Source organism: Denticeps clupeoides, chromosome 9 (genome assembly GCF_900700375.1).
Source record: "Denticeps clupeoides chromosome 9, fDenClu1.1, whole genome shotgun sequence".
In the NCBI taxonomy this organism is placed as follows: domain Eukaryota; kingdom Metazoa; phylum Chordata; class Actinopteri; order Clupeiformes; family Denticipitidae; genus Denticeps; species Denticeps clupeoides.
In genome coordinates, this window is record NC_041715.1 from 14763994 (window position 1) to 14789846 (window position 25853).

General features: G+C 41.6%; 1 protein-coding gene across 2 annotated transcripts; it reads left to right on the forward strand.

The window, feature by feature from the left end:
- The first annotated feature begins 1623 nt into the window (after window positions 1-1623).
- vwc2l (von Willebrand factor C domain containing 2 like) lies at window positions 1624-25803 on the forward strand. Of its 2 annotated transcripts, XM_028991243.1 has the most exons (5): window positions 1624-2425; window positions 3506-3906; window positions 9108-9194; window positions 13648-13777; window positions 21605-25803. In XM_028991243.1, exons 2-5 carry the CDS (start codon window positions 3523-3525, stop codon window positions 21751-21753), a joined length of 750 nt encoding a protein of 249 aa, XP_028847076.1. In that variant the 5' UTR covers window positions 1624-2425; window positions 3506-3522; the 3' UTR covers window positions 21754-25803. The 2 variants fall into 2 exon arrangements, with proteins under 2 accessions (XP_028847076.1, XP_028847075.1); XM_028991242.1 differs by lacking the exon at window positions 9108-9194.
- The last annotated feature ends 50 nt before the right edge of the window (window positions 25804-25853 follow it).

Consider the following 25853-nt stretch of genomic DNA (forward strand, 5'->3'; position numbering starts at 1 on the left):
CTGGACAACAACTGATAACAAACTACCCATGGAACACCAACTTGCATTTGCTGATGCTGTGTGGCAATGGTCTGTTACAGAATATGATCTCAGGAGTGGTCAGAAGTTAAAAAAAGAAGGCAAAATGGCAGACTGTCTAGATGCCTGGTATCACATCATATGTGATGCATCGGTCTGTTACCATAGGGCTTAAGGGGCATACTTTTGCAAAAATATAAAACTTAGTGTGACGAAAATGAGTCCAATGAGAAGTGGCAATAATCTATTGCTTGGGAGCAGGAAAGGTCCAGAGATGAGACTGTATTTTGAATGTAGGAGAAAAGGAGGACACAGGACTAAGTATTGAATTTAATATTCAAGGAAAAAAACTGCTTTGTCAAGGTCCCAACGTTATGTAATGTAATGTTACATACTCACCTTACTTTAATACTTATCAGGACGTTTTATGTGTGTTTTGGCACATTGGCAATTGTTTGCCAATAATTGCTGGCTGAAATAATTACCATATCTGGCAACGTTGCTTGTGCTATTTGATATAACGTATTGACAGGAGATGCTATAAATTGTCCAGAATTAGGAAGCAGGGGGTGTGAGAGCTGTCAGTCATCACAACAGAATCTTCCAGTTTAGAACTTAGTTTTTAAAAGCATCATTAAAGTTTATTTCTGGGTGACAATAATAATATTCTGATATAAATAAAGCAGGCATTTCTTTTTCTGTCTCTTTAGTTCTGTAAATCCTGAAGACCTATTTGACATGACATTTCAACAACAGCATAATTTTTATGTCTTTTGACTTGTCTAACATGTTTATGTTCATAATAACCAGAAACCAAGGCAGAATGTGGGGATCTTTCTCCATTCGTCTAAAAATTCCATTCAACATTCGAAGCACACAACATGCAAGGACGTTCTGCGTGGCGAGGCTGTAGACAACTGTTTACAAGCCTGGAGGATGTGAGCCCATGCTCTCCATTCCATGTCTCGCTCCCTCTCAAGGCTTATCCAGAGAACGCAAGGCCTAGCGTGTCTTCATTTTACAAGTCAGGCTTGCTTTTTTAATTCCACCGACAACACAACACTCTTGGCTTTTACACCTGTTGAGCAGTCCCAGTGCTCGGACGTCACATGGCCCAGTGCCATCAATATCCGTCCTGTCATTTGTTTGCACTGTGTCTTGTGGACCCATGAGAAAGTATTGAGGTTTCAAGCAGAGCAGAAAATTGGGTAATTAAACTGGCCCACAGTGGCCCTTTCACGCAAAAACCAATTAAATCTGTGATGTTTTAGAACAGGAGTTTACTGGGTGTTGCATGCAGATTCTTGCTTCAAGCACGCCTGTGTGGGGACGTTTTTGTAGGTGGCATGTGAGACCCACGTCTGCATGATTCACACTATGTAAGGAAACTTTTAAACATGGGAGGGCCTTTTTTTTAAAAAAAACCTCTTCATGTAGCATCTAATGCAGTAAAGCAGTGGCCCCTATGGGCTATCGTCTGTTATTTCGTCCACGAGCTATTACAATATTCCGGTCTGTTATAAAGAACCTGCTTCTAGGTTGTTCTTAGAAACGTCAGTAATAAGAATAATTGTTTTTTTTTTTTTAGAACGTTGAACAGGACGGACCACCCTGGTCCGACATTTCGTCCTGGCTGCTCAGTGGGCTGCGCCTGGTTGCTCTGGTCTCCACCGCGTGGTGCCGGAGCTGTCCGCGGTGCTGGAATCGGGGAGGGTTCCTGCCCACAGCAGGCGATCCGTGGAGAGGAGAGACGCCGCTCTGTTTTCCGCAGGATGCGCGGCGCTCGGACGTGAAGACGCGGAGCTGTTTTCCTGAAGTTTGAAAAAAGAAAGAAAAGCGGCCGGGATCGAATACTCTGCGACCGAGATGCGATCGGGACGCTTCGGTCTTGCGTGGGACAGCCGCTGCCGTGCGTAAAGTTGGGAGTGTTTAATCGACACCCTTCCTCCTTCATTCCACCCCTGCGCCCGCCGGATGTACGATGGCGCTTCTCCCACCAGCGGTGTCTGGAAGTTGAAAAGCCGCCGATCCCCCACCGGCCGAAGGGAAGTGGCCTGGATGTCTTCGCGGCGACCGACGTGCCGGCATTCGAGCGTCCTGAGCGCGGATCGCCATGAGACCGAGCGCGGCGAGCGACGCGTCGCATGTGGTCACCTCCAAACGCCGCGGCAGACAAAGGCTTGATCTCTGATTCACCCGAACCCGAGCCACTACCCGGGGATTACGTTTGGTTTTTTGGGGTTTTTTGTTTTTTTGGAAGGCGGTGGCGAGATGTATTAATATTTTTTTCCTCCCCTGATGGCTCGATAAGGAGTTGCGCGTTAATTCCGCCGCACCGTGTGCGCCGCAGGTCGCCACCAAGAAAATTCGACCCAAAGAAAAAGTGGAAGCGGATTATTCCAGCGCGGTGAGTCACTGGCTTATTTTATATTCCATTTCTTTCAGAACGTTCACGTAAACGTCGCGCCGCGTCGACGCGGACAGGTCGTGGCGTTACGCAATAATAAATCATCATCATAATCAAATAAAATAAAATAAAAACGTGTCATGTGGCTGCTCGGGTTACAGCCCGTTGCGCAGTTATCAATGACTCGGAAAAGATGTCGTTTGCTGGGGGTGCTGTGGGCAGGGAGGGGGGGTCGCAGCCGTGGGTGGGTGGGTGTGGGAGAGGGGATCGGGGAAGACGAGCTGCTACCTGTTGGCGCCCTGATTAGTTGGAAATGGGGTCCGTGGGTCCGAGGCGCGCTGGCAGTGGGAGATTAACACCGATTGGTTATTCGTTGTTGCCTTCAGCCACTGGATGACATGTGTTTCTGTCTTTTATTATTGTTAAGGTCGTCTGCAAAATTGCTGCCATAGCTGCGGTCCAGGGAAATGTAGGTCAGACCCTGTGCCAGCAGTCATGGGTTCCATCATCAAAATATCCTGTGTACACTTCGTTTGGAATTTTAATGTTTCGCTTGTTTCGTTTTTTTTTTTTTTTTATCCCAAGTGGGAACAATCTGAACTTGGTGCACAGCGCCCACTGGACTAGAGTGGGTCGCTAAACGTTCCAGAACCCACAGCCTGCAACGGGTTTGACTGCGAGCGTAGTAAAATCGCTGGGCCGTAAGGGTTCGAGTGAATCCAGCTTTTAATTATTCAGCTTTGTGCGTTAATGAGGTAATCCCCTCTCAGACAACATGCTCCCCTGATTGTTCTAGAAGCACCCTGGGCCAGTTTTATGTGCGCGCCCTGTTCCTTTTGCAGTGGGCTTTGTAAATTAGGCCTGGCATGCCAGAGAGCAACTGAGGCCAGGTATGGATGCGTATAGATCCATATTTTCCCAACAAAGCAGTCGGGGACGTCCCCAGAGCCCTCTGTGTTTTAGAGTAAATCTTTAAGACAATGCAAGGCGCCATATAAATAAAATGCATTTTTTAGCAGTCGCCCAACATGGGCGAGGAACAAAGTAAAGCCATTCAGACCCTCTCCTTGAATGCAACAGGACTGCCGCGGCAAAGGATGGGCCCTCTCTTCCCTGCGACCTGCGTCGTCCTCCTCGCCCTGAACGCCGCCTCACCAGCCTCCATCGGTCCTGAGGACTACCCCGCGGACGAGGCCGAGCGCGCCATCAACAATGAGATCGTTTTCGACGACTACAGAGGGAAGGGCTGCGTGGACGACAGCGGCTTTGTCTACAAGCTGGGGGAGCGCTTCTTCCCCGGACACTCGAACTGCCCCTGCGTGTGCACGGAGGACGGGCCCGTGTGCGACCAACCCGAGTGTCCGAAAATTCACCCCAAGTGCACAAAGGTGGAGCACAACGGCTGCTGCCCCGAATGCAAGGAGGTCAAAAACTTTTGCGAGTACAGGGGGAAGACGTACAAGATCCTGGAAGAGTTCAAGGTAGGGTGTGATGATTTTCTCCGGTCATGTATCATGGAGAGGATTGCTGAACACGTTTTTCGGTCCTTCTGTACTTTCTGAAAATGCACCGTTGAGATGGTTTGGGTCGACTGGACATGTTGCACGTTGAGTGGAACGTAATTGTAGACTTCAGACATGGAGGTGATATTGTGAAGCCAATTAACCTCACACACACTTTCATGTGTGGGGAAAATTAATTTGTTAAAATAAGAGTGGCATTTAAGGCCAGTATTTCGACCAGCTCCCGCTTCGCCCCTTCAAAAGTTTTAATGCATACATTCAGATCAGTGGAACTTTCTCACATTCTCTTCAAGCAGCGGGTGTCAGACAGGACGAGGGAAAATGGGCCCTGTGAATAAGACCTTATCCCAGCAGTGATGTCATCAGTGATCTTTCTCAGACGGACAAAGGATATTTCAGAGATGACTATGATTCTCATTGTTGCACTTTGTTGCCTGGTGTTCATGGAGTCTTTGGTTTTCGTTGATTTGTAATTTGCTCGTGTCAGGGATTACATATGTCGGCATTGTTACTGTGATATCAGTTTCTAGAGAAAATGACAAAATACAAACATAGGCTTGAATAACATGAATAACTGTGGCACCTATTCGCCTATTAGATCAATGTTCAGTTCGTTACTGACGAGTTTAGTCTCTTCATTTAAGAATAATTAGCCCACTAGTCCCCAAGCCATCGTAATCAGGGTGTAATCCAGACAAATTAAATGGGCATTCATTTTCTTCATTAGCTAATGAACTAGGACAACAATGCATCAGTCAGGAGATCAAATGTACGATACCCTTAATTCAGTGGCTAATTAAACACGCATGCAAATTCGTCGATTTGTCATGTCTCAAATGATTCATGATGAACTGCAGATGGCACATGCGTTGCGGATGATTCAGCATTAACTGTCGGAATTTTATGAAGAATGTTTTTCTCATTTTAGTTTTTTATCAGATAGCTTGTCTTTACTCTATTTTTCTCATTCACATTTAAGGAACAAGGAGCATGGTCACTATAAAAATGTAACATTTTTGAATGCGTCTTTGAATGAGTCTTCAATGAAATGAATCATTTCATTGTTTCAATTCATTATTGCAGACGTGTCAGTCCCATGTTTTCTTGCAGGAGGTTCATGCAGGTCAACCAGCTTGTTAACTGATTGGCTAACTACCCTTTGGGAGTGAAGACCCACAAGGTCCTGAAAATCTCCCGAGGAGGAGAAGTGACTAATTCTGTTTATTGACACGGCTGCCCATAGCCAAGAGACTTGGCTACTAGCTGATTCACGCTTCAGGATGCTGTGCCAATTACACTCCTACTTGCTGATGATTAAGCATTACTCACCTAGCACAGTATCAATATTGATGATGATAGAACATGATGAGTGAGTGAACGTATGCAGAAGAAACCAAATCCTGAAGCGTGAAACCAAATGGACTTGTAAAAATAAAAGATAATATTATTTCTTTTGAAATGAATGATACTCTCGCTCTCTCTCTCTCTCTCTCTCTCAATACTGCAATACTATATATATAGTATTGCACTCCATCCACCATCAATCAGTATCAACTGGAATCTGATTAAAGTCAAGCTACAGGAGACATTTCGCCTGACAAAGCAATCCATTTGATTTTCTGTGTGCATCAGCGTGCATTTTCATTCTGGTTTTGATCTAGGTTATTCATATTGATTCCATGGACATGGCAAGCCAATCAATCATATGCCAGGACAAAGACAAAAAAAAAAAAGTCTTCAGCTCATTTAGTCAACCTTCGGGGCTGCTTCAGACAGATACAGACATATTTGGTGTACTCTGAATTGCATGAAAACATAGACACACTTCAGATCGTTGCAGACCTCCTGACAGCCGTCAGCAAATGCAACATTTCTGTGACAAACGCGTGTCTTTCTGTCTTTTGTCCTTTTGATTCCACAATTTTATTGTACATTTCAATTGCACATTGTACCTTTTTGAGAGATGGGAAGGCTAAGAGCATGGAGACTAGAAGTTAACGTTAATGCCTGCTGTGGCATTTAACTCAAAGGTCTCTCAATCTGATGTTCCCATTTTAATTAAATGGCAACTGTCTACTATGTTAAATGCATTGTGCAGCCTCAGATGCAGTAAGTGGGAGTTTCTGAGGCTTCTTAGTAAAACATCTCATTTCTAGGTTACCTGGTATATGATTGCCTATGGACATAACAAGAACAAGTTGTTTAGTTCTGTTCAGTGTCATAATAGCTTTATTTAAAGGTATGTAAAGAGCATTAAAGTTTACAGTTTAAAATCCAGAACCTGTTTGTATTGGTGTGTAACCCCTGTAACTGGTGAGATTTCCTACTCTTTGAAGAGGGGTCCTGGCGGCCAGATCGCTTCCAACAACTGGACAGGGCAGGATACTCATTTGGTTGAAATATGCAGTCTTGCCACCTTTAACTTATGACTCGCTTCCATTTTCTGTTATGGTAACATAAGGCAATGAAGTAATAATGCAGACCAAACAGTTGAAATGTCCATTTGATTATATGTTGCTTCAGCAGTATTAAACCCATATTCTCATTTGTGGCATAATTATGTGGCTTATTGAAGGTTGTGGCGTGTCCTTAAATAGGGTTTTAGCTCATGTGTAATTTAATCTAGCTGTGTGATTTCAAGTGGCATACAGTACTTTCCAGTGACTTTAGCTTGGATTGAGAACTGCAAGGGGCATTTTATGCAAAATCATACGTTGACCTTTAATCCTACGTTTAAATGTGATACATATTTCTATACAAAATATAACAGGTAGCAGGTATTCAAAAAAAGTATTAAAACATACTCAATGTGTTAAACATGTAGGGCTTATCAGACTCTTAATTACGCTGTCAGTGACTTAAAAGGGCAGCCAGGGGTCTGCCTGGAACACCGCAAACAAATGTTTAATAAGCGCCTGCACAGACCTTTCAGATTAGTCCTCTACCTAAGGCCTCGCATTATGTGATTACGCCGCCGCATCAATCAATGCTGTGTCAGCCTGGGATTTTCCAGACAGTTACACCAGACACGTCCAGACAGCTGGAAATCAGCAAGATAATGATTCCCAAAGAAAATGATTAGCTCGCTCGGGCAGCTTTGATAAGCAGAGGGTCCTGTCACTCAAAATAACCCCGACCTAAGTGCCTAAGGGGAGAGGATTTAATTGAAAGCATACATGGTAAATGCAATTAGTTCTCAAGAACCGCAGGTTTTGCTTGGGAAATAAGTTAAATAAGTCATGTGCAGTGGCAGTGTTGGCCTAGCGGGTAAGGAAGTGGATCAAAAGGTTCCAAGTTAAGATCCAGACCCTCCAAGGTGCCACAGAGGTTCCCTTGAGAGAGGTACCCTCCCCACACACTGGTCCCCGGGCCCCGTTCATGGCCCTCTGCTCACTGAGGGTGGTGGGTTAAACGGAGATGACACATTTTATTGTGTGCATCGTGTGCTGTGCTGCTGTGTATCACAATGACCAAAATCACTTTCTTTTCTTTTGTATAATTATTGTCATTTATTTATTATCTATTGCCTGTGGTTTTATTTAATGCGTTTTTGTTGAGCAAGGAATTCCTCTGATAAAGGCCATCTTTTTGCTATTTGTGTATTAACTGTGAACAGTGAAGGTTAAAGAAGCGTTTTACCACAGACCATTTCCAAAGAAAACTGCACACATGAGCGTTTAGGACAGGAGTGCATTTCCAGGTGGTAGTAGCCTAGTGGGTAACACACTCGCCTATGAACCAGAAGACCCGGGTTCGAATCCCACTTACTACCATTGTGTCCCTGAGCAAGACACTTAACCCTAAATTGCTCCAGGGAGACTGTCCCTGTAACTACTGATTGTAAGTCGCTCTGGATAAGGGCGTCTGATAAATGCTGTAAATGTAAATGTAAAAAAAGGGACGCCTCGGAACAGGAGTGCATTTTAAAAAAAGGGACGCCTCGGGTTTGAGCCTCATGCCGCAGTCGAGTGTTGATTGAGGCCAGTGAAGGCCTGAATCGAACTCTTCTTGGAGCTTTTCGAACAAGAGACGATGCCCAGCTGTGAGAATGGAAATCAAAGGGCATCACGGCTCTTGATAGCAGCCCCAATTAAGAGAATCCGACAGAGTAACCTTTGGTGTGGGGCACACTGGCATTTCCTCAGCTGTCACCGTGGCAATTTGTGCCGAGGTCCGCATTTCCTTGCCGTGGCAGGCAAGGGAGGAATCCCACAGAGAAAAAAAACCCTCAAGACTGTCCTGTATGTGAGCAATTAATGCAAATCGTTAAATGGCCAAGAGCAAAACTTTCCCAGCTTTATTGTGTTTCTGATTGCTGAAATGAAGCATCCAGTATATCACCTAAATCTAGAAAGTTACAGTTGCATGCTAGTGACTGAAAGAGATAAAACTGACTACTTTTTAATAATTTTTTGATGATACGAATGAGATTTTTCTGATGTTTGCTTGATACTGGATATATTAAATGGACTGCAGGGGGACTGCCCACTGCACCCCACTAATCTAAAAGAACAGCTTTAAAATGGAATTTTCAGACTATATACAGTACAGGCCAAAGGTTTTGACGCACCTTCTCATTCAATGTGTTTTCTTTATTTCCATGACCAATTACTTTGGTAGATTCTCACTGAAGGCATCAAAACTATGAATGAACACATGTGGAGTTATGTACTTAACAAAAAGTGGAGACCTGACCTCCACAGTCACCGGACCTGAACCCAATCGAGATGGTTTGAGTGAAGGCAAAGGGGCCAACAAGTGGAAAAGCATTTCAGGTGACGACCTCTTGAAGCTCATTGAGAGAATGCCAAGAGTGTGTAAAGCAGTAATCAGAGCAAAGAAACTAGAATATAAAACATGTTTTCAGTTATTTCACCTTTTTTTGTTAAGTACATAACTCCACATGTGTTCATTCATAGTTTTGATGCCTTCAGTGAGAATGGTCATGAAAATAAAGAAAACTCATTGAATGAGAAGGTGTGTCCAAACCTTTCCCCCTTTACTGTATATATATAAATTGGATGATCTATTCCTTTGAACTGTAAAATTATAGAGAGTCTGTCATCGTTGTTTGTGCTTTGGGGTCGGGCTGCTTTTGTGTTGTATTCCCTCCCTTCAAGAACCTTGCCACTCACCCTCGGTAGGTGTTTCACCTACAGGGTTCCCCACCAGCTGAGGAAGGGACCAGTGAGGCCACCGCATCCCCAGTCCCTGCACAGCTGCAACCAAGAAGCCGGAGCTATAGGGTGAGTTCAGATCCCAGGTGGACAGGCTAGGGCTGGGATGTGAGCTCCGAGCGATCCAGTCCGTGCCCCTGGGATCACTAGGGAGGGGGATAGAGAACATAAACACAACTATTTTGTGGAACAGCTAGATCTTATGAACATCAGACAAATGACAAACGGTGTCCATCACCGTTTTCAATAGAACAACAGACAATGGAGGACCTTTGTCAATGACCATTTTAGCAGTTTCAGTTACTCATGAGCAAGACATACGTTTTGTTACATTTAGTTTGTCACTTGTTTGTACGTCTAAACAATTATTAGTCATGAGGCATGACTATTCCAGTAGATACAGTGGTTGCGTGAATTGTAAATGTCCTGTATCTGCAGACGATTTCCTCAACAAGTGATCCCTGGTAACCCCCACTAAGCATCTGCAAAGTGGAACTGCGACAGATCTGTTCTTAATGACTGAGTGTACTATATGGATGTGTGTTTTAGTGTGTAGTGTGACTGTCTTCAGTGAGTGAACATCTAGTGTCCCTTTAAATGGGTTGGTTATTAGGTTTTAAGTACTGGTGTTGCATTAATATGACATTCTGTCAAGAAAAGGTCCTGGGATGCTGTCCAACACCTGTATTTCTACACCAGCCAACAGATGTTGCATATTCATCGTGTTCACATTAATGGTTAATTCTACTTTTTCATCGTATTTGTTTTGTTAAACATTTAAATTAAGTGAGTGTCTGGCAGGACAGACATTGTGTCTTTCTGTTACTGTCCCCACACGTACAATTCTGTCTGGCCCATACCTTCCTGAACCTGCAGTAATTAGTGACTCTGCTCGCCAACACTGACACCTATGTGAGGAAATTGCTATAAAAAGCAGTTAAATTAGTTGCTGGAATTGATTTTCCGATCCAATTAGCCTCAGGGGGAAAAAAACATGGTTTTAATCAGAAAAAAAAACTATTAAAAACAAGTAGGTCACAGACACCTCAAAGTTAGCAGTGGTAAGTTGAATTGTAAGTATGTTTATAACTTGTCTTTTATTCAGGACTGTCTCTAATGCTGAGCATTGAGGGTATTGTGTATCCTGCACTTATCAGTAGGGCATTGTAGGCAGATTCAGGAACACTGAACTAATTGTAACCTGTTGTAGATGTCAAAAATAAAAATTCAAGCATTTCTTCCAGTTTTTTATGAAAATTGTAGTGACCTGCACTACATTTAAATACTGTCATGCACAGACCAACAGTGTATTTACACTGTGGGCAGAATTCATAAAAATGTCTTGTAGGACTTGTAGAAGGTTCTTTGAGCTTTGGCTCTTCATCTGCCAAACCTGATTTATTTATGGTGAAAATTCAGCAGAGGAGGAGGTTTGCTCAGAAAAACATTTTGTCATGTGGCTGGGACATATATGCGAACTGTTAGTTGTAATTAACAGTTATGTTAATGACAGTAGCAAAGCTGTTATATGAAAATTAAGTTCAAATTCAAGCTCAAAACATGTCTCAGAACCAGAGTTAAGTGTAACATCGATTCCACTGAAGCTGGACCAGCTGCCTGAATCACAGTCTTTTGGGTAGTCAAGTCAATGTTGAGTTCAATCATTTATTTCATTTTTTTTATCATCTAACATTGAGTTGTGTGCAAACAAGACCTTCAGTTCATGCTATTATTAGTACCAAATCATAATGAAGATTGAATTATGTGTGAACTATACCAAGATCGAAACTGAAAAAATATATGGTGGAAGCATAATAATAGCTTTGTATATGGAGCCTTTTCACAAACTCAGACAACAAACCATCTCCTCTGGTTCCTGTGGCTTAGCTGTGTCATTTGGGTCAACGCCACCAAACACCGATCAGGTGCCAGGAGGTGTAGCTGTTGAGACTTCACTGATGCTCGTCCTTGATCAGGGTAACGTTTATGAAGACACCAAACGCATGTGACTGCGCATTGAGCCTGAAATATTCTGTGCTAATTGGCCAAATTCAACAGATTGTGCAGAAGCGCCCTCCAGTTCTGTTTGTGTGTTGGAACGCTTTTTGAGGAGCGTTGCTGTTGTGTGTTGCATCTGTTACTGTCTTTGCAACAAGAACCAAGTAACAGCAGATGAACAGATTTTTGCTTTGCATACATATGAAATTCTCACCTTCTCGTTTTTTAAATGCATTTACATTCGCATTCAGTTGAACAACATTTGGATGAGCATCATATTGGATCTAAAACTCCTCTCTAGATTAATGTATTATTTTCCACAGCAGAGCACTTTAAACACAGACTGTGTAGCCAGGTTGTAGAAAATTTAAATAAAAATTAATTGGGTTATTTATTTCTGTACTTATTTCTTACTGTATGCATTTTACCTGTCTGTGAGCAAAAGTAGTAATGTTCTGGTTCCTATGGCACTATGAGTTCTTTTTTTTCTAGATTTTATGAGGTTAAATATAACTTTTTAGTCCAAATGTGTCCTTCCTCAGTTTCCAGGGTTTAGAGCCGTCATCTTCAGAGATCTGGCAGTGGATCAAACCCAGTCACCTGAAGTGCTCCACTCAGCAAGTTGCACAATGCGTGTATATATTAACATCAACGTATATATTTTGACATCAATAAAACAGGAGCTACATATTTACATGGTATTGCAGTTTTTAAAAAGTACATGCAACATGATGGGACAAATCTTCATCCTCTGGTATGCATCAGAATTGATAACATTTGCATCCTAGAACTGTTAAAGAACCCTTAAAAAATGTCTCCCAGCCATTTTCTTCATTTTTCATTTGGTATTCTGCAGGGGCTTTCTGCTCACCTTCTGTGAGGGATTTTATTCTGTCTCTGTCTGAAACCCATCTTAGAAATAGGCCCCAGAACCTGTATGATATTCACATATGATTTGAGAGGCCAGATAAACCAGGAATACAGCATTTCCACCCTCTTTTAATGGCCAGGCCTGGCTTCATTTTGCCCTGAATTCGTAGTTGTACAGTTGTGCATTTCCTATCACATTAGATATCTGCAGCTCTCTGCAGAGTTGTGCTGTCGTCTTTCTGAGCTAAACCATTGATTAAAATGTTATCATAAAAACTGCGCGTCGCCTGGGTAATAATGCCATGTATGATCACAAGTAAGCGCGCAGTATCGTAACAGAAGCCGCATTCACCCTCCACTGCCTCTCCGCTTGGCCTTCAATTCTCCTGTTTTGTTTTGGCAATGAAGCCGGTGTAATTAAAGATCATTTTCATGGGCAGCCTCACAAGCCCTTGCCCCAGTGGGGTAGACGCTCTTATCGACAGCGAACAGAGGGGATCATTAGTGTTCACTCTGCTCACTGTGCCAATTAGGCTGTGCACAGTCTCCGAGTGCCACGGCCAGCCTAGGCCTCGGGCCTGCCCCCGAAACCCCATGCCCAACTCCTTTGACCTTCATCCGTAAGAATCTTAGCTCCTTTGCGTGAACATTTAACTCCCAAAATAATTGCCAGACTTAAGGAACTGACAGCCTCAAACTAACAGCAAGTTGTCCTTGTGTTAAAATGTCATATGTTCCCTAATATCAATCCCAAGTGTGTATAATGACAGTTTCTGCTGTCTGCTAGTTTGACTGAACTGATTTACAAATTACATTAAAACACATTTTTTTTTCAGGCACTGTTAATCCATAAACAGTGATGGTCATGCAGAGCTGGTTATATATTTTGACATCAATGAACAGCAATGTGACACCAAGTGTAATAAAGAAAAACAGAAGCTACATATTTACATGGTATTGCAGTTTTTAAAAAGTACATGCAACATGATGGGACAAGTCTTCTTCCTCTGGTATGCATCAGAATTCATAACATTTACATCCTAGAACTGTTAAAGAACCCTTAAAAAATGTCTCCCAGCCATTTTTCCATAAACAGTGATGGTCATGCAGAGCTGGTTTTAGCTTCGTTCTTTGCCATGTTACTTTCCATGTTACACAACCTCAGAAGAAATGAAAGAGGAGGCAGTGTGGTGGAAGTGCATTAAGATCCTGGCGTATGCTCTGTCACGTTTTTTTTTTTTTTAATGATTCTTGACACATTTTATATATTCATGCGCTTCACATCTGCACAGATTAGTGCCATTTAATATCTGTGATAATTCCAGTAATCCCCAAGATCCCTGATTGCATCGAGGTCTGATCAACATTTAAAATTACCAACTCAAATCACGTAAATGAAGCTAAATGGGTGATGAGTTTCAGGAAGCGAGAACACATGATAATTATATATTAGATAACATTACGCATATTTAAACAGGCAATTTAAAGGGTATAATAAGTTATTACCTATATATGTGCACAGTGACAAATTGATGCGCAAGCAGATCACGTGTCAGCCATGATTTGCGTGTGCCTTATTAACGTGATTAGAAGGGTGTTGTGGCCTTGTGAGCCCTTCTGCTAAAAATGTGCTGTCTTGTCTCCCTGTCTGCAGCCTTCGCCGTGTGAATGGTGTCGCTGCGAGCCAAACAATGAGGTGCACTGTGTGGTGGCCGACTGCGCCGTGCCCGAGTGCGTCAACCCCGTCTATGAACCGGAGCAGTGCTGCCCCATTTGTAAAAACGGTAGGGCAACTCTATTCCCTGCATCGAAATGCAGTTTTGTATATTTATTTTTTTCTTTTTAAACATGTAAAATTTATTAATGCGCTTCCTCTGTGGGATTTCAAGCCATCCTTTCACCTGTCATCCAGGATTAGAGCTGAATTAAAGTCATGCCTGGCAATTTATCATGGGTTCATCTCCAGGCCACATGACTATTAAGTGACTGTTGATGGCAGCAAAGGTAATTTACACCTTAAACCTATACATTACCTCAGGGTGTACGATCCTGATTGGCCCTGATTAGCAATCCAAGCCCCATTTACGGATGAAATGTGGAAAGCATAAACACTGCCACATTGATTATGAGCACTGGATTCATTTGCTCATGAATGATACCTCTTTAACTGCACTGACGTCCTTGTCAGCACCGACACCCTTCCCAAAATTAGAATTATCGGAATTCGATGGATCACTGGTCACTTGCAAAGTCAGAGCAGGAGATATGCAGTCGTCAGCCTGATTTGGAGGTAGCGGAGTGTGCTCCCCTTGAATATGCTGCCTGACCTCTCTAATTCACACTGACGGAGCGAGGTGGACGACTCAATGCTTATGGACAGATCAGACGCCCTGGGACGGTGGCTTTAACCAAGCGCTGCTAAACCAATAAAAGCAGCATAGGCTATTGGGGGAATAATGCATGAGAGGGAGTGCCACTATACTGTAATTAAAGGAAGGCACACTGTACCACAGTTAGTTTCACCCTTGCAGTTTGTCAGTATCTCACAATGTAGCATTACTTTGGATGTGTTATTGTAATTACACCATGGTTTAACGTATAATAATCTTTACTGTTTACCCTACGATAATCTCTACTGTGGCAAACAAAAAAAACAGAAATAGAAAGAATTTAAATCTCAGCAACAGGTCACGTAAAACATGAACCCACCATTATTCATGTGACATCTAATAAAGTAAAATACAGTAAAAAAAAAAGTTACAAAGCTAAATATTTATGTAGTAGCATACACAACAAGAAACAGATATAATCATAAACAGCATTGATGTATGCAATTTGCTATACCAATTCTCATTTGAAAACAAAAAAAACACTCTAAAGTAGATAAGTGGAGTTCTAAAATTCTGCTGACCATTTCTTGATAAATCTTCTGTAGAACTTGTGCATTGGGTAGGGTGCTCATCAACAGGCTTGCACACTTGAATTTTTTTTTGTTTTCTTCCCCCTTTGCAAATAGCCTCACTGTGTGGCCGGTGCTGCTTCTACCTGGGTGCAAGTAGACTTTAAATAGCAATGTGCCAGAGTTACCTCACCATGAGAGACTGTCACATCCTGGAGTCTTCTCACTATGCCAAATCAGAACACACTGCAGGATAATGCACCTTATTTTAATTACAGCATACATGTGGCAACGATGCTCAGTGTTACTGCTGTCTGTGTAGAGAGTGACGCAACCAGGTGAATGTTTCGAAATGATATTCGCAAATTATAATGCACATGGGCAGGTTTTTTTTTTTTCTGCCAGATTTTTATATGACTGCATTGCGTGAGTAACTTGCATATTGAAGCCTGTTTGCATTGTGCTGGCTGACCTGTAGAGAATTTTTCTCCATTCATTTAAATTCCATCCTTGAATGAATTAATTTCCAGGATCATTTGCTTCAAGGGAGGTGTCAAATCGCACAGAGCATATTTAACATGCATAATATTGCTGGATGGAGAGGTTATAAAAATGAGCAACTAAACTTAAAAGCAACTAAATGGATCTAACAAAGTTAGGTCACTTCTCATTTTGAAGCTGGCACGGGTGGAAAGAATAATCATTCTGACAGCGGTGATGTTGGCACTACATACAGGGGCCATGAATTATGGAAAATAAAAAGTAAAGTGCTGATAAATGAAAACCATTGACTCAAACCCATTAGTAATTAATTAATTGAGGGAAATTTGGGATTTGGAGGGTAAACAATAGTAAGCAATCACTTTGAAAAGCAGGGTAGAGCATCCTGCGTCTGGAGACATCAACAAGCAAACATTAGAAGCAGCTTCCAGCTAACCACATAAAACTTTTAATGCGATGTTATTTATATCATGTTCGCCCTGGCTCCCACCGAGTCTGATGCCGCAAAGACGTCTGGGTTGCCATGTAATTACATTTTTGGATTGGTTCAGCCTATCACTGGGTCCCACTTTCTGTCGCTTGGTTTCGTTTCATGATTTTGTCAGGCCTTGCTGTATTTGGTTCTGAGACACTAGAAGGGGGCTGCTTGTGCCACATTGATGGAGACATCAATACCATTGCAGTCCAGTAATCAATATAGCAAAATACTAACATTTGTGGTGTGTGTGTTTATGTGTGGATATGTCGATGAAGTAAAAAATGTACAATCGTTTATTATATTTTCTTGTACTGTCTTCAGTTCTTGATGATTTCTATTTGTGTGTGTTGGTCCCATACGTACACATACAATTAACCTATTTATGTACGTATGAATTAACATTTATTTTCTGTATTTCACATTGCCCTCAAGCCCTCTGAGCTGACCTAAATTCCCATTATGGCTCTTTAGAGGCTACATAAGGCAACTGTAAGGTGTACCATGGAGGGCCCAGAAGCTACACATTCCTTGCATGGACACACACACACACACACACACACACACGAGTCTAGCTCCTTGTGTTTGCCTTCAGCTGAAGAGCAAAGTAATCCATGCAGACAGGGCCCAGTGACGCGCTTGCGGTGGTGGCATTTCAGAGAGGCTTCCGACGTGCCCAACCCCCGGGGGACCAGGCTGGGTCTGGCAGACAGATCATTTGGAATAGGATGAAGGACTGTGTAGCGCTCAGCACTTACATGTTTGCATTCTATTGCACACAAACAATTTTGCCCGTTAGGAAATTTCCTTAAAAAAATGTCAGATTCTTCTGGATGTGTTCAGTCTGGTTTTCTGAGTTCTCTTAAACAAATTAGTCGTCAGATGAGACTTTTTGAACCACAATCAAAACAGAAGTGCTTCTCTTTTTTTAAGCTTTTATCTGCACAGGCACACTAAAGATAGTCCTTAGCTCAGTTGACCTTGATGTCACCGCTCTGGCGGGGTCCAAATGACTTGTTTTGATAGCCCATTTCACCGCGTCCTCAATCTTTGCGGAGAATGAACTCGGTAAATGTCAAGTGATGCTCAACAGGGCTGACCAAAAAAGTGTAGGATGTAGTTTTTTTTTCTGGGGTGATTCAAACACAACTGTATTTTAAGGACACACACAGTTCACCACCACATCATTTTGTATTTTATTAACTGTTATGGTCATACAGCAAGATTTCCTACACATCACAAATTTGTTTTATCTTTTCCCATATTTTTTATAATTAATAGGAAAATTCAGTGTGTGGAATTTCTTTGTTTCGTCTTGCCTTTCTTTGTTTCGTCCACCCTTCAGTTGATGGGAGTGTAAACAATGTAATAATGTCGTAATTAAGGGTATTGTAAGTACTGTACTCGGCAGAGGATGTGGCTGGACTGGGGAGATGTAATTTGCGGAAGACAGTGTGCATTATTTATCTGTACCCCATTAAAGTAAACACAAGTGATTTAAATGACTTTAATGAGTGGGTGGACATTGAACATAAGACACAGTAATAAATGTAGTATTTACAGTACCACTGAGAATAATGAAAGCCAATTAATTCAACAGAAAGTAAAGATTTTACTGATGAAGCCAAACAAATGTCCTTAGCAGCCCCTGAACACAGCGCTATTGTGATTAAGGAAGATGCCAACTTCTCTCTATCATAACCATTCACACAATAATGCACTCAGAGATCCCCTACGTATGAATCGGTTGATACTAACACAGGTATAATGATGAGATCCAGTAAATCATATTTGTCTCACATTTAATTTGTGCTACGGCTCCCATCCAAAAATATTTTATGCCATCCACACTGCTGCCACCTGCAATGTTGTTAGACCACCGTGAGGCTGACTGTGCACATTATAAAGTTTATTAACTATGCATTTGCCTGGAAAATTGCTCAAAAATCTGTACCATGCAATCATAAACAATAAGAGGAAATGGGAGTTTCCAGGACGACGGCACGATTCCGCATCATGTAAGAAATATTTTTTATGTTGCTGTGCTGACACTGTATGATACTCTTCTATGAAGTAGTGTAAGTACAAAAAAATAATAAAAGAAAATGGCCTGTTAATTAAAACGAGATGCAGCTCTCTAAAGAGCACCGCAGAGCAGCGCAAACAGCCGGGCCGGTGTGCTCTCTAGAACACACGGCAGTCAGAATAAACATACACATTTGTCAATAGGAGAGGGGGAAAGAAGGTCGAAAGCTGGCAACGGGCAAACTGAAAATATGCTTTTAAAAAAGCACCTCGTTTCTGGTAAAAAAAATATATATATCATTGTGTCCAATGTTTGTGGCAGAAAAGGTCCAAACCATACATCAAAATATTGCCCTTGTACATGAAACACCACTTGTTGTCTCTAGTCTTACAACTGACCTCCTTTTTGCAGAGCACATTGAAAGTAGATATAAATATTAATTGCCATCATGTCTGAGATGGCTCAAAAATGTGATTGTGGAATGTGTACATGGTGTCTGATTCTCCATTTTGCACTCAAACTGGTTTTTGAGCATCCTTACGGTGGCACGGCGGTTAGTGATTTTAAGTTCAAATCCTGGCTCAGACCTTGTGCAGAGTGTGTGCAGAGTTTTCATGCTCTACCCATGTTTCCTCTGACTTCTCCAGTTACAGAGAGTGTCAGTAAGAGGCTAAGGCCATAATGGCATGCTTGTCAGATGTCAACAGAAGCTCTTTACTTCCACTTTGAATCGGGTAGCATCATGTGCCACTTTGAATGGGGTGCATCATGGTCCGGCCCTTTGCATTGTTTGCAGCAGAAAGTACAAAAAAAATGGAACTTCTCAAGCATGAAGCAAGCATCACAATAACTGTGAATGCTTCATTATGCATCACACTATTTTTTTCAGTTTTTCATGTATTGTGAGTGCGTGTATGTATTGTGTGTGTATTCACTCGTTGGCAAATCGGCAAATCTGCTAACTGATTTTCAATGGTAATTGAACCAAATTTTGAGAAAATCGCTGCAGTCACTGTTTTTTTTTATTTTAGTGGGAATTCAGACAAGTCATTGCATAAACATGGGGCAACAGAAAAACACAACACAGAAAAACAAGGAATATGAGCCAAATAAGTGAAGCTCTGATGTGTGTACAGATAACACTGATATTCATCCTAGAACAGAAAAAATCTAATTTATGAATGAACTGTTATAGCCAGGAGGTAAAAATATCCACTTTGAAGTGGGTTGCATCATGTTCTCCCTGTTATTACCCAGTAGTCATTAGTCATTCATTTTTGATGGAATGGTTAATAATAGGTGTGTGGCTTGAGTCACCTTAAAGCATTTAGAGTAGAGCAGAGGTGTGTGTGCTGTATGGCTGGGGATGGGTTTGGAGGTTAATTAAACCACAGTTACTTCTGATTGCATTATTGGCTGAGAATAATTCTAGGAGAGCTGATAAATATGATTTAGAAATGCATTACTGAAAATATCAAATGCTATACAGTGGAGCAAATTTTTTTTGCTGCTACCGACTGCGCAAGTTGTCCAACCTAGAAAGATTAGAGAGGTCTCTAATTTTCTCCATAGGTGCACTTTAACTGTGAGAGACATAATGTAAAAAAGATCCAGGAAATGACATTGTAAGAATAAAAAAATATATATTGTTTGTATAACGGTGCAGAAAAAAACAATGATTCTGGCCCTCACAGACCTGTTACTTCTTCTTTAAGAAGCTTGTCTATCCTTCATATGATCTATTAGGTGTATTAATGGTGCCTGTTTGGAAACAGGATCACTGTATTGTGGGATTTTGGTAAAAACCTTGTTACATCGGTGAGAGCATTAAAGATGCTCTCTTCCAGCATCACAATGATCCCAAACACACCACCCAGGCAATGAAGCAGTATATACGTAAAAAGCATTACAATGCTCTGGAGTGACCTAGCCAGTCTCCAGACCTCAATCCAATAGAGAATCTGTGCCCAGCGACAGCCCCATAACATCACAGCTCTTGATAAAATCTGCATGGATGACTGGACCAAAATAACAGCTATGTTGTGTACAAACCTGGGGAACACCTACAGGAAACGTTTGACCTCTGTCATTGCCAACCAACATTACATTAGAAAGTATTGAGTTGAACTTTGGCTATTGACCAAATACTTAAAATATACTGCATCATTATACAAACAAATTCTTTAAAAATCATACAATGTGTTTAAATGCTGTCGCTCACAGTTGAAGTGTACCTTTGATAAAAATGACAGACCTCTCAAATTTTTTTAAGTGGGAATACTTGACCATTTGCTAGCTGCCAAATACTTTTTGCCTTTCTGTATCATTCCTTCTTATTTGTTACTGCTTCAGGGTGGTAGTAACTTAGTGGGTAAGACACTCGCCTATGAACCCCACTTACTGTCTCTGTGTCCCTGAGCAAGACATTTAACCCTGAGTGTCTCCAAGAGGACTGTCCCTGTAACTACTGATTATACATCATATGGATAAGGGTGTAAATGTACATGATTCACATATATCACCTGCACACTGATACTTATACTAATGCAACTGAAGCCAGCGGACCTCATGTTGGGGAACATTTTATACAGGTCATACGGCTGCCATGTTCCAATAGGTAGCATGCTTTACGAAATAGGATGGGACCAGCAACAAAAAATAACCTTAATGACTGGCATATAGAAACAGAAATCATTTAATTTTATTCATAATATATGATGATTTATTCATAATATTATTTGTTGTTGATTGTCATTCACTGTCAGTACAAACATACACCAAGTTAAGATATTAAATTTAAGAGAAATAGTCAGAAACCACAAAGCCACTAGAAGACATCCGAGCATCACTAGTTTGAGAACAGAGGCAACAAGATAACTTTTTGGATTTTTAGTCCAGGCATCGATATAAAAATAATTGTTATCTTATAAAATAAGTAAGGCCAACATTGAACTCATTACAATAGTATTTGCCATTCTAATATTTAACATTTTTCCTTTAGTTCTGAAGGACAGCTGGTGCTTTAGTTTTATACCATGTTTCAAAATAGTTTTAGAAATAGTTGCAGAAAGCAAGGTAAATAAACAGTTCGCGATTATGGATGTATAATTTTTAGTATATTATGTATGTAGTACATGTAATACTGTATGTATGTACTATCAATGTTTTTACATTTATGTACACAGTAGTTTGGAAAAGGAGAGCAGTGTGTGGTTTCCTTTTTTCTCCGCGATTTCAGCGGTTGGCACTTTTAGGGAAGCCCTGGGTCCTGTTTATTCGGCATGAGGCCCTCGGTTCTTGCCTCTCAAGTTTCGCGTTTGAAGACATTTCGGGGGGAGGCGTCCATAGCAGACTACACCGCATAACACCAACTGCCTCCTGCCTCTCGCAGCAGATTCCGAGCTCGGGCCCGGCATGCTGTCAGCCAGGCCGGCTGCTTGCCAGCCTCCTCAGCTTGCAGCACATTAGAATGCAAAGTGTTCTGTGTCGAGGGAGGGAGGAAGGCAGGGCAGCAAAAGAGCTTTAGTGTTGCAAAAACAAGCCCATCGGTGCGCGCCTGTGAAAAGATCTGTGCTTCTTTGTCGACTTCAACCTCCCCGAGGGTTCCCCATGTCGCTCTGCCGCCATTCCCCTTCAAAAAGGAGTCCTCCCGAGGGCAGTTTCATTCTTTTACTCTTCCTTTCTTCCCTTCCATCCTCCCTGTGTTACAGGTCCAAATTGCTTTGCTGGAACGACGATCATCCCGGCTGGCATCGAAGTGAAGGTGGACGACTGCACCATCTGTCGTTGCCACAGTGGGGACTGGTGGAAACCCGCACAGTGCTTGCGTCGGGAGTGCCTCAATGGGCAGATGTCATAGACGCATCCCACACTGGACAGGGGAAGGAGGGCGGGATGCGGGACGTGGCTCCATCGGCGCAAGGGACAAACCTTCTTGTGAGATTAATGGACTGATTGGCAGCACAAATCCTTGGCAAAAGCTCAAGCATTAACATACACACACACACACACACATACTCTCAGACACACGCACACAATATACACATTTGATTTAACTCATGGAGTCGGAGCATCGCATTTCAGTGAAAGACTGTCCCTGTGTAATATCTACTCTTACATTTTACTGGCTTATGCTGCTTAAAACGTTTTTTTATATTTCCCTGAGACATTGAAACACTTATTTGTTCTCTGTAATTCATTTCCGTGTTATAACTGGTCAACGCTGTGCTGAAAGGTGATAATTGCCAAGTTTGTTTGCCTCGTGGTCCAACCCAAAAGATTGCCATCCTAATATTTGTTGCCCCTTGACTCAAAGCAATCTCATGACGAAGCGGCACTTAGTTAAGATTGAATAATGGGGTAAAAACCATAAAGACTATATTTCAGTGGTTTATTAACGGGTAACAGGCCACTTTGTCCAAAGGCAAAGGCCCTGGAGAGGCAGTAGTCCCCTAGATCACAAAAAGACAGAAAGGAGGCATCGATGAGTAACAAAAATCAATCAGGGGTACAGAGGAGAGTTACGAGGGATTAGAGGAAGGGGAACAAGGGAGATGGTGGGTAATTGTGGAAGAGAAAAAAGGCGAGGAAAGCAGCACAGATGAAAAGAACGGATATATGAGTGTTATGTTATCAAGAGCTTCGGGGAACCGAGGGAAGAACCTGGGGCTACAGAGGATGCAGGATTTAAGAAATAAATAAATGAAATAAAAGTTATCAATTCAACTTCTCTGTGAAATTAAGTCTCACTGCTAATCTGGCATTCGTTTGAATGCCCCTCAACCCAAACAAATAAAAATATTCTTAAAGGCTAACAGCATGAACTTGTTATCCAAGCAATTAAACTGCCTAAAGTGGAACACTTTAATTTCCCTTAATCAAGCAATGTTCTGTGATGAATTGGCCGCCTATGCTCTCGCCGGTGAGTTGCACCAGACGAGACAAAAGGGAGAATCTGTGTGCAATGGGTTCTTCAAGGGAACATTTATTCCCCTCAAAACTGAAGAGTTAACATGTTGAAGAGTTCACGTTGAACCCTAAACCCCGGCGAAGCGTTTTAAACCAGATGTTGCCAAATATGTGAATGTTTCATTAATGCACCAAAACACACAGATCGACTGAAAATAATTTAACTGCTACAACTACATAAATGGGTATCTGGGTTTCCGATACCTATTCTTGACAAACAAAACCACCCAATCTGGCAACCTTAAACTGAAGCTCCTCTCTCCTTCTTCCTTCGTTTCTCTCTGTTTACATTAGAACCACGTCTGCTACCAAACAAAATCTGCAGATAGGCCACTTTTATTAATAAATTATACCAGTGAATCTGACAGTCCCCAATGCTCTATGTCTTGTAGCCAGAAGAATATATCCCCCTCTCAATCCACGTTTGGCTCTCTGCAAATGGCCTACATTGTTGGTAGCATTTATACTCTGTGCTCTGATGTGTCTGCATGGCTCTCCCTCCAACACAAATACCTGTAAATACATAAAAGAAAGTGAGCTGTTACTAAATGTGAAAGCAACAGCAGCAAACCATTTACAATGCATTAAATTGGAGCAATGTTGCCAGGCAGCATCTGGCCCCCAGGCGAGACTTTAGACATGCCTGCAGTATGCAGTCTTTAGCGCACAGAGGCCCAAGAAAGGACAACTGATGAACTGGCAACAGGGTTATGGGCGCCCCAAGTCTCATTGATGCGCGTGGGGAGTGAAGACTAGTTTGGTCTGACCCTGCAGAAGAGCTACTGAAGCACTTCCTTGCATGTAGACATCCAAACTGGACCGTTTTCTTTTCTTTCTTAAAAAATTACAAAAAAAAACATGAATATATTTTTCTTTTGAAATCATTGGTCCAGTGAAAAAGGAATTAATTCAGGCAAATTTAAATCTTGTTTCCCCACAAATTCACAAATACTAAAAAATGGAGGGAAATTACTCATTTGATAAAACGTAATGACTGGCCGATCTTTGCTGATGCAATGAGTTTGTGATTAGGTGAACCCCTATAGATGTGCACAGCTGCACTGCTGCAAACACAAGCCCAGAGCCATTATTTACGGTGGGCTAATGCATCACTTACAGATTCATTGGCTCACCGTTGGCTGACAGGCCACCAAACCCGGCAAAACCTGCGCCTTTTGGAAATGATAAATATTAGTCATTAATTCAAAGACAAATTCCACTAAGCCAGTGTGATTCATCATGGGTGTTTCCTGCCCAGGGAGAGAATTCATTCCTGTTAACCTTTCAGACCTTGTTGAACAGCATTGATGGGTGAACTACTTAATAACAGGTTTGAGGGTGTGGTTAATGAGACAAAAATGAATGCAGTGGCATGACCCCTTAAGAGGCAGCAGATTATTCCAGGTATATTAGCCACCCCTATCTGCACATAAATATAGTATATGTTCGCCCTTCTTTCTCCTTCCATCACACAGCTGTACTTTGTTTCTTATCTTGCTGTATAAGTCGTCTGGAGCCTGAGCAAAGAAATGCTTTGGTTGTTGTCTTCTATGTTTATCTGCATTTTATTTCATTCAGCAGATAAAGGACCAAGTGTTTCATTCATTTTCGGGACATAAACACAAAAAAATGTGGCAACCAACATATAGAATATAAATGAAATTCAGCAAATAGTGAATTAGCCATTAGAAGGGCAAAGTGGGAAGGTACTGAGATAATGCATCAGATGTGACAACCAATAAGAACCTGAATACTTTCTATAAACCAATGATTCATGGGTAACAACATGGCATATATTAGGGTTCTGAAGTGATAAAATGGTTAATAAATTAATAGTGTATTTTACTATTAGTAAATAAATAACAAATAGATCACTTTTAATTCTTAAGCCTAGAGCCACATACAACAATGAGAAAGAGGCTCAGCTGGAGAATGACAGAGAGATGATCTGGTCTTTTTTCAGCAAAACATCCTGCATCCTGAGCATAAAATTGACTGCAAATTAAATTGGTTCAAGTAGTTCGGTTTTACACTATTCTGTTTTTAAAATATTACTTAACTGTCCAACTCCACCTGTACTTAGGGATCTCTGGTTAATATGAATTTAACATCCACATCATAGGTCAGACGTGAACAGAAAGTAAAGAAAATGCAGCTGTGTTAATTACCTTCATTTATTTTAACATGCTGACTATAGCCAACTTGTTAACTATAATGTATGTAGATTAGTGTAAGTATGAAGGACATACTTACAGGAGTAAGGACAATTTGAAGAGGAGATACCATAGGAAGGAAGGGAGAGAGAGAGGGGGGAAATTAAGCTTAGTTCCAGATCCGGTCACCACTGTCATCTCCGTGTCCTTAGTGTGAAGCCCTCAATACAAAACATAACCCACATCTGCAGGCCGGCAGCTAAATCTCAAGAGAAAACATTCTATATATTTATCCAGTGTTTCTGCTTCCTTTGATGCACTCTTCCTCTGATTACCTCCTAAAGGACACATACCATAGCGCTGAGCAGAGCGACAATCTGCGCTGGAGATTGCTTTAATCAAGAATGTGGCACCGCTTAACATTATAAATCATTGTGGCAACACTATAATTATCATTATTTTATTAGTTCAATGTCTCATTTACCTCGGCCTTGGGGATGGTTGGGAATTGCATAATTTCTGAAAACCTTTTGGGTCCTCACTTCATTACAAATGAAAAATCCTGTCATTTTAACATTGACTGTTAAAAAAAAATAAATATTGAGGCCGCATTGCGTAGTGAATCAACCAACAGTCTACATCGCTACTAGTGGGCTGCAGTACAGTTTTTAGCACATGTGTTACATTTTTTTGGATAAGCTTTCCATCTTGTATACTTGAAGCTGATTACCTAATGACATTTAACAAAATGTTTGTTTCCCCTAGAATGAATAAACTTTAAAATACTGCATTTGCCTGATAAGACAACACAGCATATAAGATGGCCCACCTTGTTCTC

Coding starts and splice junctions, on each gene's coding strand:
- vwc2l (XM_028991243.1), top strand. CDS start 3,523: ATGGGCCCTCTCTTCCCTGCGACCTGCGTCGTCCTCCTCGCCCTGAAC. Junction 9,195..13,647: donor CAAGAAGCCGGAGCTATAGG/GTGAGTTCAGAT, acceptor CCCTGTCTGCAG/CCTTCGCCGTGTGAATGGTG. Junction 13,778..21,604: donor CTGCCCCATTTGTAAAAACG/GTAGGGCAACTC, acceptor CCTGTGTTACAG/GTCCAAATTGCTTTGCTGGA.